The sequence below is a fragment of the Pleurodeles waltl genome, chromosome 1_2 (assembly GCF_031143425.1).
Source record: "Pleurodeles waltl isolate 20211129_DDA chromosome 1_2, aPleWal1.hap1.20221129, whole genome shotgun sequence".
Classification (NCBI taxonomy): Eukaryota; Metazoa; Chordata; class Amphibia; order Caudata; family Salamandridae; genus Pleurodeles; species Pleurodeles waltl.
In genome coordinates, this window is record NC_090437.1 from 600668057 (window position 1) to 600686819 (window position 18763).

At 42.7% G+C, this 18763-nt stretch overlaps 1 protein-coding gene across 2 annotated transcripts in view; it reads right to left on the bottom strand.

The window, feature by feature from the left end:
• The window catches only part of INTU (inturned planar cell polarity protein), a 361378-nt gene that overhangs the window by 106741 nt on the left and 235874 nt on the right, over positions 1-18763 (bottom strand). For both annotated transcript variants that reach the window (XM_069242352.1, XM_069242349.1), the window contains exon 9: positions 8397-8450. In XM_069242352.1, coding sequence (XP_069098453.1) covers positions 8397-8450 — 54 coding nt within the window. The remainder of the gene's footprint in view (positions 1-8396; positions 8451-18763) is intronic.

Below are 18763 nucleotides of genomic sequence, written 5' to 3' on the forward strand. Positions count from 1 at the left end.
CCGTCTTTGTGTGTGATCTGGCTCTATTGTCTCTAATTCCTGTCCAAAGCTATGTGTCTTCATTTGTGTGGACAGTCCTTGTTCCTCAGTGTAGGAACTTGTTTTCGGTTCCGAGGCCGGTTGTTTCGGTACCGAAACCTTTTCTGCTGCTTTGTTCGGCTCCGACCAAACCTTCTTTACTTTCGGCGTCGTGCTCTCTCGGTGCCGACCCATTTCGGTGCCGCTTTCTCGGTGCCGAATCATCTCTGAGCCACTATCTCGGGCCCGAGATTGCTGTGTGCCGGTATCTCGACCGGAGTCGGATGACTTCAACATGAGCTCGCCCTTTTTCGGTGCCGATGAACAGTCACCTATTTTTCGGGTTAAGCCATGGCCTGTTGGCGGTGGCGTCCCCTGGGCTTTAGCGGTCTTCCTGTAAGTACTTTGTTTCGACGGCTTACTCACGGTTTTCGGCGTTTCCTCGAGATCGATCTCCTCAGAGTCCAAATCCTGGGTGGAGAATGTTTCTTCCTCCTCGAAACGCCCTTGTCCTGTCGGCACCGACGCCATTTGCAGTCTTCTTGCTCTTCGGTCCCTGAGTGTCTTCCTGGACCAAAACGCTCGACAGGCCTCACAAGTATCCTCCTTGTGTTCTAGTGACAAACACAAATTACAGACCAGATGTTGATCTGTATATGGATACTTGTTATGGCATTTTGGACAGAAGCGGAATGGGGTCCGTTCCATCAGCCTTGAAGAGACACGTGGCTGGGCCGACCAGGCCCCGACGGGGATCGAAAAAACCCCGAAGGGCCACCGGAGCTCTTCTTAATTCGGTGTCGATCTGTTGTAACTAACCCAATACCGAACGCAAACAATACTGACGATTTTTCCGAGATTCTAACTAACTTTACGACCCGAAACATGGAGCGAAAAGGAACACGTCCGAACCCGATGGCGGAAAAAAAACAATCTAAGAAGGAGTCGACACCCATGCGCAATGGAGTCGAAATGGGAGGAGTCCCTCGGTCTCGTGACTCGAAAAGAATTCTTCGAAGAAAAACAACTTGTAACACTACGAGCCCAACACCAGATGGCGGGATGTGCACAGCATGTGTATCTGCAGCTACACATGCCATCGAACATATATATATATATATATATATATATATATATATATATATATATATATATATACACACACACACATACATATACACACACACACACACACACACACACACACACACACACACAATAACCATTGTTGAATTCTGTGATTATTATTTCACTGCTGTGATATTTTCAGAATTGAACTTGTGTTACTGCCTGTGAAATAAAAACCTACATTATTCTTTTGTTGCATGAAACTTGAGAAGTGCTTTAATAAATTAATTACTCAGACTAAGTGCTGCATTCTTGGCATTCCTTTCCTTTTGTCTCCTCTCAGTCTGAAGTACAGCAGAACAGTAATTCATGCTCAATTGTCTACTAAATTAGCCTCCTAGTCGGATACAGTTTGTCTGCCCTGGCCACGAAATTGAAAGGGACCTCAAAGGTTACTAGAGGGAAAGGTAAATCAACAATGTGGCCACAGCAGGAGGAAGGGGGAAATGTGAAATGCTGACAATGTATCAACTAGTTTTAATTTAACCGGGGAGGACGTCACAGCTTTAAAGAAAGAGCTACATGGATCTATGGGGGTATGCTTAATGCTTCTTAAGTAAGAGTTCAAATTAATTGAGTCACTGAAGGCCTCTATCAATATCAATCATGATTTGGTTAAACAATCGCTTGCAAATAATCACATTTTCAGGGGAGAGGACTTGTCTCAACTAACACAGGAACTCACAACATTGTTTATCACAAGTGTCTAAAGCCGGGCAAAGAGGCACAATCACTTACCGGAGAGTCAAGGACACACTCATTTCTGGATGCTGGTCAACGCTCATTAGTTGTGAGCAAATATAATTGGGAAGATGAACACGTTAATGTAAATTTAAGAAGGAACAGAAGCATAGCCAATCTATGTAATGGAGAATGTTACTTCATTTGCCTCATGAAGCAACCTCGCTGGTGATCGCCTTGAAATGGATACCTTGTCTCAAGCCAGGTCAGATGGAGGGCTGGAGTGAGCTACTTAACGGAGTGCAAAATTGGTTGAGTCCAAAGTTGGAAGGTTTCAATTCCTGGTGGAGGTTATTAACATGGTGAGGCGTGTTCTCTGGAGAGGGAGGCGACCCAAGTCTTGTCTTGACGACTGTGTGCTTGTTAATATCAGGTCGGTTTCTTATGCAGGACATGCACTGTCACTTCTGGCAACCCAATTAACAAATGCTAAAGGAATCATGGTGGTTCCCCTAGGCTATTTTCATTGCCCCAATACCATAGTAGAGAGATGGTGTATCTGAATTAGCAGGCTGCCGTGGGGATGGCAAATGGTAAAGTGATGTGTGAAGCTTGTGCGACATCCTCACTGACCCCACTAACCACCCAGATTAGGTTTATTACTTTGAGCGTCCTGCAGGAACAGAACTGACGGACACTGAGTGCCAGAGAGCTGCAGGAAGAAGGCATTCTAAATACAAATCTGTGTGAGTATACAAGATGGGATATTAGCACGGAGGATATTACAATGGACTGTACCTCCGAATTCATGGAGGAGAACGATAGAATTAAGATGATGAGTTGGAATATAGCAGGGATAAAGAGAAAAGTTGATCATTCGGAATAGATCAATTTTATTTGAAACTATTCCGTTGCATGTTTACAAGACATTTGGGTGAAAGATTCTTCTATTCAGATGGTTATTCCTCTTTTTGTTCTACTGCGAGTAGGTCCTAATATGGCACAGCAGGGGGAAGAGGGCTCACCCATTTTAATTGCCGGTTCTCTTTCAGGGAATGTTTTTAAGAGTATACTTGATGATCCTTATTAGCAACTGCTCAGATATGAATTTAAGTGGGGGCAAGGTTTTTGTGTTAATCAACTACTATAATAATCTGTTTTTCCTTCTCTAGTGCAATTGTTGTCTTAAAGCTTGAGAACGATCTGAAGGACTTCCTTGAGATAAGAGATATTTATAATCTGGATGACAGATTTTAATATTAAAACATGCACTTTATATGTTAAAGAGGTTTGTGGCCTCACCAATAAGGAAGGAGAGGAATTGCACTATTTTCTTCGCAGTGCTTATGGTTAGGCATTAAATGGCCTTTTCTCTTTTTTTTTTTTAAATCAACTATGTACTCCCCTTACCGGCCACCGCACCTTTGATTTCTGTGGGGAATAGTTACTGTAGTACTACTGACCATTTTCTTTATCACTGATAATCTTATTTAGTCTGTTGATAATTTTCAATTTCTTTTGCTACGTCTGAGTGACCACAATCCTCTTGCTTTGAGCTTGAAAAAGTTTCAAGTGGGGCTTAAACCAGAATTGCTCTGCCAGGGGATAAGTGTAGGAAGGCAAATTGAGATTGCTTTGAAGTGGGAGGGTGTGGACACCAAAAGGTTGTTCACTGATTTAATCAGGACACATGCTAATTCTGTAGCTATTTGTCTGGACCAAACAGCAGAAGGGAAGACTGTTATATCTACGTTTGGAGAACTGGCTAATTATATTCAAAATGCTCTGACAAGACCCACAGATAAATATCAGTCAAAAAGTAAAGGGGGCATGACGCATCATGCAGTAAGGCTCATTAAGCCCTGACAAGGGCTCTGGGGAGTAAGCCCAGGGATACAGCGTTGGTAAAGAGGTGTAGGATGGAACACAAACTTTAGTTGGATAAGAGGAAGAATTGTATGAAAGAGAATGTTCTGGAAGCTCTTCAGGCAGCAAGTGTTCACTCTGACAGCATAGCTTTTTAGAAAGTGCTTAATGCTCCTTATTCTAATGATGTTGCTCACCCATCAATCAATACTGTTATCAAAGATGAGGAATGGGTCAGTCCCTTCCTCTCAATTTTTCTGTGGGAGCAGAGGAAAAGGGAGGGAAAATGATCTACTTGCAGCATAAGTCAGATGTTAGTGCAGTGATTCCTATTGCTTTAGGCCTAACTGAAGTCAATGGAGAAATAAGGTCCAGTAGGAAGAGGAAAGGCCCACACCCAGACGGCATTCCATTGGATGCCTTTATTGGTTACAATGATTTTGGGCCCCTCTGGTGTCAAACAGTCTTGGAGCACTGTGTGGTCCTCTACTGACCTAGTGGTAGTCCATTATAGTTTCTATTTTTAAAAAGGGAAATAAATCTGACCCAGGTTGCTACAGGCCTTTTTCATTGTCAGATTGAACCCTTAAGTTGGTTAGATGGATTGCTTTGGCTAGGCTGGAAGAGTGGGCAGAGAAAAATGACATTATCAGGCAACATCCAGTATGGCTTTCATAAAGGACTAGGCACAGTGGGAGCAATGTTTGAATCTTTATCTTCTTGTGAATAAATATACCGTAGCTATAAATGGGTTCCTGTATTTGGCCTTTATGGATTTGTCATCTGCTTTCGATAGTGTTGATCAATCAATCCTGCGGAGATTTGTGTCAGACATGGCATTGATAGACCGCTTATAGACTTTTTACGTCAATTTTATGGTGATACCAAAGGCAGAGTACGATATGGCAGGCAGGAAGACCGTACGGACTTGTTTGAAGTTAGTAAAGGAGTAAGGGAGTATTTTAGTGCAAATTTCTGTTTACATGGTACATTAATATTCTGGAAAGATGTTTACTGGAAAGACCACAGGATATGCCTCGAGTAGTTTCGCATCCATTACCGATATTGTTGTATGCAGATGACTCAATGGTGCGGACAGGAAATGCCCTTTACTGACTGAGACTTTTTCTCTTTTTATGGGCATACTGGGCATGTCCGAAAATTGTGGAAAATCATTTACAATGTGTATCAGACCGGGAAAGAAGGCAGGTGCTCAATTCTTGAAGGGTAATAAGATTTCATCTACAAATATATTTTCCTATTTGGCTTTGCTATTCTGTGCTCATAATACTCAGAAACCTCTGCTGGAAAATATAAAGTTATACTTTACCAAAGCTATTTCTGCGGTGTTTAGAGTTGCTACAAGATTGGGCACTAAGCATTTAAAAGAAATGATTACCATATATAAAAGCAAATGCGTAGAGGGGGCAACCTGAAGGACAAGTATCTGGGGGTACTCCAATGGGGATATGATTCAGCAAGTGGAAAATAGATGCCTGAAAAGGATGGTTTCTGTACCCTCTAGCTGCGTCAGTTACATCTGTCATGTAGAACTTGGTGTACTGTTTATACAAGATAAAATCCATGCCATTCCCCTGCCCTCTTATAGTGGAGTGCAGTATGGATAAATAAGGCTGCCTTATTGAACTATAAGATAATAGGTTACTGCGTTATACCGAGGTTTTATGTGCAAGCATTGGTTTACCTACATTCTTCGAGAACCCAGAACCGCTGAGGGGAATAAATAAAAGGGATATCTTCTCCACTAAGTTGAGAATCAAAGAGAGGGAAGTTGGGGAATTTAGCAAGGCAACCATGGTAGCACATTGCCATTTGATAACAGTGTTTGTTCTGCAGCCTTACACGATTCAGAATGTACAACAGATTTTTATTGACCAGATTTAGGTTAAGCACTATCTATTATTTATATGCCTTTCAGAAGGGAAACAACAGCAGGAGGCAATTACCACTGTGCCCAAGTGATAACTTCTAACAGCAAACTACTCTCCATCCTTTTTTTGTGAGTTTTTTGTAGCACCGAGGAAAAGATAATTTTTTAATCAAAAATAAAATCTTTTAAACTTTATACAATGGAGATCGCAGCAGTGTCTTCAGCAACGTAATTCATGTCTTCCTTCCTCTTCAATTGTGAATTTTGTAGTGCAAGTTAGGAAAATTATAAAGAGCAGCATGGTATTTTCGATTTGAATTTTATTCAGCTACAGAATTTTAGGAAATAATATCAACTTATGATGGACTATACATTATGTTTGGGGGGGTCATTGTTCTTTAAAATGCATTGCAACATGCATGATTAGATGCAGGTTGGCTGTACATAGCTTTGGTGAATGGGTAAATAGGAATACGTTTATGCCATTGTTATGTGGATTTTAAAGTTTTATGAAATATGATGCACTGTGCATGGGTGAACAAGTATATCTTTTTAAGCTATGTTATGTGTATTCTAAACATTGTTATGAAATAGGATGTTGATGTGTAACTTATAAGGCTAAGTTAGCTGAATAAAGTTGACCTGACTAACTGACCTCCACACTAAGTTAGCCCAACTTAAACACAGCTTGTTTGGCCTCACAAATGTCTCCTGCATCAAAGTGAAATGCAGGAAATCTGACGCAAGTCTCCTGAAATCTAGGCAAGTACATAATTAACAGAGTTCTTCTCATCCACTATGGACTACCAGGCTCCCTTTATTAGAGGGGAGAGACGTACCTGCTACAACTTCTTGCTAAAAGTTTGCCCCAAGAACAAGTGATCACATAGTCATCATCTAAAATTAAACCATGAATTAGTAGCATTAGTGTAGGTATCAGGCGTGAGAGAATTGCCATCACTCAGGTTACTTTTATATACTCAAGAAGAGGTCTGCTCTATGCAGGCCATGTTTTAATGTTTAACAGGTCGTGTTTAATCCTACTTAGAGACACAATTTGACGTGCACATTGTAGATACTACATGGTTGATGCCGACAAAGGATTTAAAATAAGTAGGCAGAAGCCTATTTTTCATATGCACTCCCAGCTGCACACTCTTCCTCTTACTTATCCAATATGCATCCTAGGGCATACTTAAGTTCCTTTCAGCACTCTATTAAATATGTGCCTCATTTGAATGCCTTCCAATTAGCTTGTGGTTCCCGAGTGATGCTTTGCCATAAAGGACAACTAAGTTTAACTTAAGTGCACAAATACCTTAATTCATAGGAGTAAGCTTATATTTTCATGCTCAAAAATGTTAATTCACACTTAGAAACTGATTTATTCTCATATAACTTCACACTAACAGAGAGTAATTTAACTTGTGGTAAGCAATTCACTCATGGGGCACATTGTGGATACTTCAGGTCAAGGGACTCCTGCCTCATTTAGTGAACACCCACAAAACATCTGAGTTTTTGGATGCTCACAAACATTTGGCAGACATGTTTCCAATCAATACATTTGGATATCTACTTGTGCCTATGGCAAAATTAACCCAACTCACGGAGGAACAGATAAAGTAACATTATTGTGGTTTAAGGCAAGGGTGTTTTTTTTTCCACTGGATGAAAAAAGATCTTCCCAGTGCAGAATCACACGCATGTGATATTTATTATGTAATGTACACTGGTTAAGACGATGACAGCTTTTCAGGAATATCTCTGGAATTCTTTGAAAGCAGGGCATCATGGAATAGACTGCCAACAGCTACAGAGCCTCTTCGTAAAAACAATCACTATCTGGAAGACCAAGCTGATAGATGCCTTTTTGTAGGCATCGCCAGAGTTGGTACCCTGATGCTCCCTGGCAGACAGAGACCACAAGCTGAAAATGTTGAATGTGGAAACTTTCAGGAGAATAATAGGAAAAAGCAGGACGGGACAGATGTTACTTAAAGTTGCAGACGATTGTTGTTATCCTGAGCAACTGATTCTTGAAACAGAATAACACAACAATGTTACATTGAATTACTACTTCACAAGCTATCTCTGAATGTTGACAACTGTTTCAAAGCCTGTTGTGTTTTCTTTGACACGCACCTATTTAAAATTTAGATGCCTGCTTTCAGGGCCGGCTTTAGGGCGGTGTGAGTGGTGCAGCCGAACCGGGTGCTGACCTAAAATGGGGGGCGCTTTGTTTAGAAATAACTTAGAAACTTGCGATTTAAAAGCACCTGCTGAAAAGTTCCTTGTGCGTCCAGGCTTCAGGAAGCAATTAAAATGTCAAGATACCTCTTGTGATTAATCTTCCTTCTAGGGAGAGAGATGTGAGTTTTGTCTAGCAGCAGCTTTGACTCGCCATAAAGTAGCCCAGAGGGTTAATATACTTGCTGCAAAGAACAGAACTATATTCTATGTGGATAGCTGAGTGGATTAGTTAAGTCAGCCTTTACAAGCGCTTTAAAACAAATGAATGTATGTGAAAGGGGGCTATGGAGAGAAGAGGTGCACATTTGCCTGGTGGCTGTGAGGGAATCGGAGGAGGTGGTCATGGGATTGGGAGAGTGGGGGAGGGAAGGGGGCAAAAAAGAATGTCACACAAGGGTGCCACCAGTTCTAAAGCCGGACTTGTCTGCTTTAATTGTGATGACTAATGAATGTGACATGAAATTCGACTTATTTTGTGTGTTCTGGTTATACATTTTAACAATTAAACAGGATATATATCAAAGATATACAACTTTTTTTATTGTCTATTATTTCTTACCAGTTCTGCAAAATCAGCTGCTTCCAGATCACTCAGTGCTGTATCTATATCTATCTGAAAGAAACAGACTTATTGAAACACAGTTTTCCAATTTATAAAAAATTTTTTTTTTTTAAGTTCTGCAAAAACTGAACAGAACGTCAAATAGTTTTATAGTCCTGTGCTCAGAGGCATGACATGTTCTGAGAATTAAGCAAAATTAACATTGGTTCAATATATAACATTGTAAATAGCTTACCATGTCCAAATATTGCTAAAAAACGTACGCAAAATTTGAGGAGGCCCATGGTTACCACAGCGAGGCAAAGTGCAAAAGTACATGTCATCCACCCTAGTGACTAATTGTAACTCTATTCCAAAAGTATTCTTCTCTTATGCTTACAGCATGTCCTTCCTAGATGGGAGACAACCAGGACATTTCCTACAGTTAAAGAAAATCAACAGGAGACGCTGGAGAACATGTGATGAGCCTTCTGTATCTAACTAACCCTATTTAATTTGGATCCTCTATTACCTGTTTGGCCATTACACAGGCAATTTTTCAACTTTTAAACTATACTAATGCTATGCATTTCGATTAGTTAGGATTGTCAAATTGAGGGAATCATGCTAGTCAGCTGGATCTATAAGAGTCACCACACAGAGGGTAAGCTGGGCCTGCTTCTAAATCTGTTTCTCCTTATGGCACATTACAAAGAATACAAGCCCCACGAGAAGCCAGTTGTAATTCAAGGATAACTCTCAACATGAATGTCGGTCCAGTGCAGCATGTTTGCAAAGAGTATAGAGCCATCAAAGGTTTTGCTTTGCAGATAGTGCTCAGAAGAAAATTCCACTGATCCTTTGACCCATGGGTATGAATAACTGAGCAGGAAAAGCCTAAAAATAGAATACCATGCATAACTACATAAACTCATACATGCAAGGGAGGTTTGGGGGGTTTTGGCAACTGGTCAAAATATTTTAGGTCCCTTTATGTGTTACAGGTAGATAGTGAAAATTGTTCTAACCTGAAACATTGAAAGACTACAGAGAAGGTTGGAGAAAAAAATTGGAAGAAAGACTTCCTCATTCATATGAAAATTGAACAGATAGAGGAGAGAATCTAACATCCCAAAAAGAATAAGTGTCAATCTCTTCTTATACGGGCAGAGACAATACCACATTTGCTGCAGGGAATCAAACATTCTAGGCTTTGTATGTCTTCTGTTCAATACAGGAGTTGATTGGAACCCTGCTGTAGGTATATGTTTGAGGCTCTTGTATTCCTCTTATTGATCTGTCACATTTTCCATATGCTGATGATAATGATATTTTTTTTTCTACTCCCATGCTGTTACTTGCATTCCTAATAGTCTAAGAGCAATCCAGTAATGGAGTGCATTCTGGTCACTTATGCTGAACTCTGCCAACGCAAGATAATCTGTTTCCCTGCTTCCATTCCACTGGTTACCTTATCTTAATTAATCTCTATCTGTAACTATCTAGTATCATCTATATCCTATAATAATTTACTCTTTGTACATATTGCTTCTCTTCTGATCTCAGTTCCCCAATCTGCAAGGCTGTCATCTCCCTCTGGATGTTTCCATCCAGAATGCCTCTGTTGCCATGTTCCTTACGATCCAACGTGCAACGAGAAGCAAGAGCTGTAAGTGGCAACTCTCTTTCCCAGCCACTGAACACCAGGACATTTTAGGCCAGAAGAATGTGTTTCTAAGGACCATCCTCAGAAGGATGGAAATGTACTCAGAATGCTAACTCATTGCGCTTGGCATTGAGGTCTGAGGGAAGCCTCGTAGAATCTAAGGATGTAAAAAGGGTGTTTTGAGGACACGCTGGGAGTGTTTGTGGGCATATTGAGTGCCTCTGTTTACCACTGGGTGACATAAGCACCATCTGTGGTGACAAAATGCCAGGAAATGGACTCTTGAGAGGATGATGATGATATCTGAGGGCAATCATCAGAACAGATGAGAAGTGTAAGCGCAACCATGGTGGTTGAGGATAATGGTAGCATTGAAGCTGACTGTTTGCTGAAAGGTGACTCGCACAAGGGAATCAAGTGTATAATTTTTCTTCATACCCACAAAAGCACTATTTCTGCAATTACCTATTTTTAATATCCTGGAAAAAACAGTCAAATGTAGATATGGATATTTCTGTTAGGCTGTTCTCTAAACACAACCCTTTTACTAGCACAATGCAGCTGTGAAATGGGGGGGGTGGGGGGGGGGGGGTGGAGTACTATAGTGGATCCAGAAGAGGACCCTACTTGGCCATCCAGATTTTAAGGAGTATGTAACAAAAACATTAAGAAATACATAGCCCACAATTGAAATACTGTTCCAGTAGCTGAGATGTGGAATACTGTGAAAGATTGTGCAATGTGTAGATATTCTATTATAACTAACAAGCTCTGGCAAAGGCAATAGGTTGGACCCCTAGCAGCCTGGTTGGGCACTATGGGCATAATCTCTGAAATGTATGACTAATCTGGTAAACTACTTACAGGTTTGCCAATAAGAATCAAACTCTCCAAGTAGTCCCAGAAATCAAACATTCTGACTGTTCAGTTGGTGACTTCTGCAGAAAATAGGGTAATTTAATTTGTGGCCTATTATAAATGCCTATATAAGCAGCACACACCCTACAATGAGATTGTGTGGCTTGGGAGATCTTTCCATATCAGGTTCTCAATCTCCTAAACTGAAGAGAGCAACCTAGACTGAAGGAAGAAGGAAGGGAAAAAAAAATGCAATGGGCCGTTAAGGTGATGCCAGGTGACAAGACACCATATCCAAAGGATACCCCCTTTTAATTCTTCAAGTGAAATTCATTGCTTCAGACTACCAATCTTTTAGACTTATTCAAAGGAGCTCATAAGAACAAAAAGCTCCCACACTATCTTCAAGTGGCCACAATCGCTGTTATATTGAAACCAGATAAGTCTCCAGAGGAATGTTGTGCATACCATCCTATTTCCCTTAATGAAATAGAGACAAAAGTTATGGCCAAGGTCCTTATGGTCAGGTTGTTTACAGAGATACATATGTTTGCCCTAGAGGATCAAAATGGCTTTATACCAAAAAGAAGCAGAAATACACTATTTAAGATGCCTCAATGTTACACTGGCATGCGTGCAAGGCTTGTGAAATGACACCAGCCTCTTTTTACTCGATATATAAAAGGCCTCTGATACGGTTCTTTGGCCTTTCATGTTTCAAGTGTTACACCACATTAATGTAGATCACTGATTTCTGAGATATGTGTAAACGCTATATACTGCCCCTTAGGCCTAGGTTCATGTGAATGGGGTGCTTTCAGATCCATTTTTCATCAAGAGGGGCACCTGACAGGGCTGCCCACTCTCGCTTTGCTGCTTGCAGTAATGATAGAACCCTTGGCCGAATGGTCGTGAGCTAATGCACATATAAAAAGCTTTCTTTGGCCTACAGTGCAGGAGGACAGCATATCCTTATATGCGGGTGATATGCTTCTGCTTGTGCAGCAACTGAATACTTCTATCCCATGAATTATGGACATTTCAAAAATGTATGATGATGGTGCCTTTGGGCTGAAACTAAACTGGAGGAAAACCACCTATGTGCATCTTTCGACAGGATGCCACAGTTGCCTTGGTGATGCAGTCCAGAGAGGAGCGGGAAATAACTTTTGTTACTTAGGAATGGCAATTTAACTGATCACCATTTATTGGGGTGTTGAAAATGTTCCTCCTGCTCGATAAGTTAAATCAAGATATCCAGATATGAGCTACTTTTCCACTGTCGATTATGGGGAGGGGAGCACTGTAATAAAATAATTTCTCTTTCACAATTTTTATGCTTCTTGCAAAGCTACCCCTTTTTAATCAATCAATTAATCAATCATTTGTTAAGCGCGCTACTCACCCGATAGGTTCTCTAGGCGCAGGGGTGGGGGGTTGCTACTGCTCGAATAGCCAGGTCTTGAGATGCTTCAGACGTAGGTTGACGGGGAGGGAGTTCCAGGTCTTGGTGGCGAGGTGGGAGAAGGATCTGCCACCGGTTGTGGTACAGTGGATGCGGGGGACGGTGGAAAGGGCGAGGTTGGCGGAGTGGAGCTGGCGTGTCGGGACATGGAAGTTGAGACGCTTGTTGAGGTAGGCAGGGCCGGCGTCTTGGAGAGCCTTGTGAGCGTTGATCAGGAGTTTGAGGATGATCCTATTGTTGACGGGGAGCCAGTGGAGGTTTCTGAGGTGGGCTGAGATGTGTTTGTGGCGATGAAGGTTAAGGATGAGTCGTGCTGAAGCGTTGTGAATGCGTGGATGTTTTCTCTGGAGCTTGGCCGTTGTTCCCGCGTAGAGTGCGTTGCCGTAGTCCAGTCTACTGTTAACGAGGGTGTGGGTGACCGTTCTTCTGGTTTCAATGGGGATCCATCTGAAGGTCTTGCGAAGAATGCGTAGGGTGTTGAAACATGAGGATGAGATGGCGTTGACTTGCTGGGTCATAGTGAGCCATGAGTTCAGTATGAAGCCAAGGTTGCGTGCTTGGATGGTGGGAGTTGGAGCGGCTCCTAGAGTGGCAGGCCATCAGGAGTCGTCCCATGCTGATTTGTGGAGCCGAGGATGACGATCTCAGTCTTATCAGAGTTCAGTTTGAGGCGGCTTACCTCCATCCAGTTGGCGATGGTGTGAAGTCCGTTGTGGAGGTTGGTCTTGGCGGTGGCGGGGTCCTTCGTGAGTGAGAGGATCGGTTGTGTGTTGTCCGCGTAGGAGACGATGTTAAGGCCGTGGGATCGGACGATGTTGGCAAGCTGCACCATGTAGACGTTGAAAAGGGTGGGGCTGAGAGAGGATCCTTGGGGTACTCCGCAGATGGTCTTGGTGGCTTTTGACAGGAACGGAGGGAGGCGGATTCACCGAGTTCTGCCAGAGAGGAAGGATGTGATCCAGTTCAGGGCCTTGTGGCGGATACCAGCGTCATGGAGGCGTGTGCGATGTGTGTAGTGACAGACGGTATTGAAGGCTGCTGAGAGCTCAAGGAGGTCGAGCATGATCCTGATGTCGTCGGTAGCAGCGATGAGAGCGGTCTCAGTGCTGTGGTTCTTGTGGAAGCCGGATTGGGAAATGACGAGCAGGCTGTTGTCCTCCAGGAAGCGTGACAGTTGGCCGTTGACTATCTTCTCGATGACCTTCGCTGGGAAGGGCAGTAGGGAGATGGGTCGGTAATTCTTGAGGTCTTCGGGTCTGCCTTGGGTTTTTTGAGAAGGGCGTTGACTTCGGCGTGTTTACAGCTCTCCGGGAAGGTGGTGACTCGAAGGAGCTGTTGATGACGATACAGAGCTGGGGAGCGATGATTTGGCTGGCTTTATTGAAGACATGGTGAGGGCAGGGGTTGGCGGGTGATCGGGAGTGGATGGTGCTCATGATCTTGGTGGTGTCCTCGTCATTGGTGTGGGTCCGGGCACTCAGGAGGTTGGTGTGGTTGGGGAGGGCATTCGCAGCGGAGGTCGTGTGGAATCGGGGCGGCGAAACTGCAGTGAATGTCCATGATCTTGTGGTGAAAAAAGGTGGTGAGGGAGTCGCAGAGGTCTTGCGAGCGGGGGACGGGTTTACTACCACCTACATTCTATGAGAGACTTCATTCAATGATTCCGGTGTTTTTGTGGGATAGTAAAACCCCTGTGGGTTTCTTTTACTAAATGCATGGCATTGTAGGATGCAGGCCTAGCTAGCTTACATTAAGTTGTACAATTGGACTGCACAACTTATTTTGATATATTACTTTTTCCATGGAAACAGACATGACTCAGCATTAACACTGGAATTCGATATCCTAGAGATGTTTATGGTCTGATGCCATAATTAGATATTACTGTGCCACACACATTGCCCTCCATTACCAAGTTTCAGTTAATTTGCTGGCATTAGGCACTGAAACACATTAAGTGGCATGACACCTTAGCAAGGGAGACTCCATTATGTGAAGGAACATGGTAGGCACATACTGCGCACCTGACCAGGTTTTGTGCATGGGATTTGAGTGGTATCTCCACTTTGAGAGATATTGGGCCCCATTACCGTATAAAATCGTATGTTGAATTGACAGAAGAATTTGATCTACAAAAATATCTACTTAGGAGTGGTTTTGTAACGTAATCTTTAGTAGGCCAAACTAGTAGTACAAGAATTAGGAGAAAAGAGTATTGCAAGACTATAATTTTTCATTGTTTCACTCCCCCGATCCCATATTTAAATTCAAAATTAAAATGGGAGGAAGATGTGGGCCCCTTGGATGATTAAGAATTGGTAAAAGCCAAAATATCAGCAAGAACATTAGCAAAATCTTCCCATTTTAGATTGAGTCAGTTCAAATACTTCAGCAAGGTTTCCTATAACCCAGGGCACATATGGAAGATGGATAAAATTCCATACTCATAGCTTAAGTTGAAAATTCCCAAGGCCACATATGTTCATGTAATTTGAGAGTGTCCAAATATTTTCCAGTACTAACAGGAGGTGGCACATGCCTTGGTAGAGTCTATTACTAGCCAAGAAAGACACTGCCAAATATTGGCAGTCGGAGGTGACTCCCTCAATGAGGGAATGGATAAGCGGAATGGGCCGCTACGCCACAACTGAGGGGTTGGTATACAGAGTCCATGGAAGCCAAAAAAAGAACAAAAAATATATAATTTAAAAAACATTTGGTGCAAATGGTAGGATTATTTCCAGAATTTTTATTCTTATCTCCAACTGCATAATGGTGTTCCTATTAAACTGTAAAAAACTGTAAACTTCGTACTTGTATAGCGCACTATTCACCTGTTAGGGTCTCAAGGCGCTGTACGCATACCGCTGTGGAACCCCTCCTGGCTTTTCCCTGTGAGGTGCCCACTCCTGGGCAACCTCCAAGGTGAAGCCAGGCATCCCAGCGCTGTTGGGGCCGTTGTGGAGATTAAGCAAGCTATTGCCCAGAGTTACAGAGTGGGACCCATGAATTAGATAAGGCACCGATGCAAGAAATATCAGGTCCGATGAAATTGAACCCAAGACCCGCCGAGGCGGGAATTGAACCCTAGTCCCGGGCAAGATTTCTGCATCAGGGTCTGCCGCTCTAACCATTGAGCCACACTTCTCCACTTCTTCACATTTATTTGGTCTGCTCTCATAGTATGGGAAACAGTTTTGTTTTATGTATTAGACAAAATGATTGTGAGGTGGTGCACTATCTGTTTTGTTGCTCCAATCAATAAACAGTCTTAAAAAATACGTACGTGTTTTTGGTTAAGTGTACTATACATGTAATTTTAGAAAAAAACAAAAAGGTCAAGGCTAACATCAGACCTAAAAACCAGCAGAATACTTTCTTAGCTTTAAAGGAGAAATTTGTTTTCTGGAGCTCCAAATGCAGATACTATACAGCAAACTTTTTCTAATGAATTAGAGATTTTCCTGTGCCAGCTAACTTATCAAAGGTGAGCATCCAGTGGTTAAAAGACAAAGCTGCAGGATCATACTTAAACGATTGTACCTGAGTTTATGAATATAGAGAAACTGTGAGGCATACAATGGCTTACAGAATGAAATGAACTAAGGCCCTCATTAAGACCTAGGCGGTATATGCCACCTACTGCCACGGCGACGGCCTCCAAAAGACTGTCGCCGTGGCGGCCTACTGTCCGCCATATTATGACCGTAGCCAGAATTCCGCCAGAAGGCTGGCAAAATTCCAGCTACGGTCATGGGGGCGGATGGCGGTAAGGTGGCGCTGCTGCCAGCAGCAACGCCAGTAAAACGCCACCTACCAAATCATGACACATGATACGGCTTGGCGATGTTCTGCTGGTGGACGCTGCTGCTGGCAGCAGCGCCGCGTCCCGTCTCCTGCCGGAACACCCTCTGCAAGCAGGTAAGTTGGGTGCTCCAACAGGGGAGGGGGGTGCGGGATGTTATGTGTGTGTGACTGTTTTTTGTTTACGTGCATGCAGGTGTGAAGCGTGTGGAATGCATGTGTGCAGGAATGGGTGTGAGTGTGCATGTATGTTGTGTTGTGTGAATGCGTGTGTGCTAGGATGTATGTCAGTGTGTGTTGATGTGTGTGTGTGTGTGCATGCGTGGGTGAATGTGGGTATGCGTGTGCATGGTGGTGCTTGAATGTGCGTGTATGTCGGAGGGGGGGGGGGGAGGTACTTGGGAAGAGGGGCAGGGGAGACCCCTATCAGTGTCAGGGAACGAATTCCCTGGCATTGATAGTGCCTACCGCCATGGTTTTCTTGGCGGTAAGATTGCCACGAAAACCATGGCAGTAGGCAGGGTCAAAATCCCGAGGGTGGGTCTGTGACGGCCGCCTGGCTGAATTCTTCAGCCCGGCAGCTGTTACTGCCCTGGCGCACAGAATGGTACATTGGCGGTTTGGCTTGGGCCAAACCACCAATGTCATATTTTGGGGAAAGGTACCGCCAGCCTGTTGGCAGTACCTTTCTCCAAAATAACGCCGTCCGCCAGGGTCATAATGAGGGCCTAAGCCTGTTAACAATATCAAGTCTGTTAAAAGAGACAATGGGAATCAGTGTGCAGCAAAGGTAAAATCATTGAGCAGTTTAATTTTTTATCAATCCCTGTAGAGAAATGAAAATCAGCACTCTGAGCTGGATACTGAGTCACTATGTTTCGTCGACCACATAATACAAACTGTCTGTTTGAAAAAGACCTGTTGTAGGCTTATTAAGAACTTACAATGGGCTTACAGCTCATACTTTGCTCAATACTAGTTGGTTTTATTGTCATTCCCATTTGTCTGCCTCTTAATCAATGGCTTGCATTAGCCATCTTGTGTTTGTCTCTATCCTACAGCACAGCCTCATCAATATACTTTGGCTTGGCTAACGAGCATACTTCTACCGCTCACTTTTAGGGAACTTCGTTTTTGCTGAAGCTCTCTATTAGAGTGCATGAATATATCAGATCGCTCGATCATGTGCTCCTCCCACATGACAGATATTCAACCCCAGGAACTCTGTTTCGCAGTCTCCCCGTGTGCTTGCTGCAAGGTCTCTCCCATTGTGCTTACCCCTCTGCCAAACCCTCTTCCCATTGCCCCTGTGTTTCCTTCTCCCCCTATCTCTCTCCCCCACTCGTAAATTTTCCATTACACCCTGCCCACTCCCTGTTGCTCTCCAGAATGCTCGTCCTTTGACCCCCCCCCCCCAATGTCCTTTTAAACAAAAAAAATGTTCTTTTTTTCCCTTGGGAGGATTAGGAATAAAACCGTTGCCTGCCCCTCCACCTTCAGAAAAGCACCTGCATTCATTTAAAAATTGATCACAGATTAGTGAATTGAAAAGATGAAATAAAATGGCATGCGCGTCATTTCGTAGGTGAAGAAATGGTCTGTGATACACGGATCTACAAAATGAGGTGACTTCTGCTGGGGTGTCATTGCACCATATTTTTCTTTTGGTCATGGTGCACAGAATCTTACTGATTCTGTACAATGTTGACTAAAATCACCATTAACATACATAAGTCCCCAAAGTGAGGCTTATTATTTTGTCAGTGCTTTTATTTTGACAGCTGAGGATTCTACGAGTCTAAACATATTGATCACCTTGGAGGATGTGCTGATAATAGCCAGTAATAGCTTACCTAGCAAGAAAGTAACAGGAGATATTATTCTGATTAAATTCTACAAGCTTTTCATGGACCTATTAGCACATATATCTAAGCTTATCAACGTCCTTTTCATCATGCAACTGTATTAATATAGCTATCTTTCTCAAAAAGATAAACCAGCTGATGAGAGGATTTCATCGACCAATTTCACTTACAAATTGGATGTGAAAATGTATTTTAAGAACCTGTTTTTTCCTCTGAACAAGTGAATAATACATCAAAAGAACAACATGACTTTATTCCTGGGCATGGTAGCACTACGCATATAAATATGGTTATTACTCTTTTTGATGCCCTAAAGAAAGAACGCCAATAAGGTTCTTCTAAATGCTGAAAAAGCCTTACTTGACCATACCTCTCAGTAGTCATGCAACATTTGCATTTTGTCAATTATTCATTAACCTACTACAGGAAATTGTATAAGAAGCCCACAGCAAACATAGGGTTATTGATAGTTTCTGAGTCACTAATGATTGCTGGTGGAACACAACAAAGTGTCCAGTATATCCTTTGCTTTTTTTTGTCATTACCTGGAGACCTATCTTAAGCATGATGTGGGTTTTGAAAGCATACATCCTACTGAATTTATTAGCTGTGGCATTAAGGCTGTGACATATTGCAATTATGTTGCAATATTTGGCAACAGTGTTGCAGTGACCGCGACAGCTAGGTATTTGGTGACTATTAACATATGAGAAATATTAACTCACCT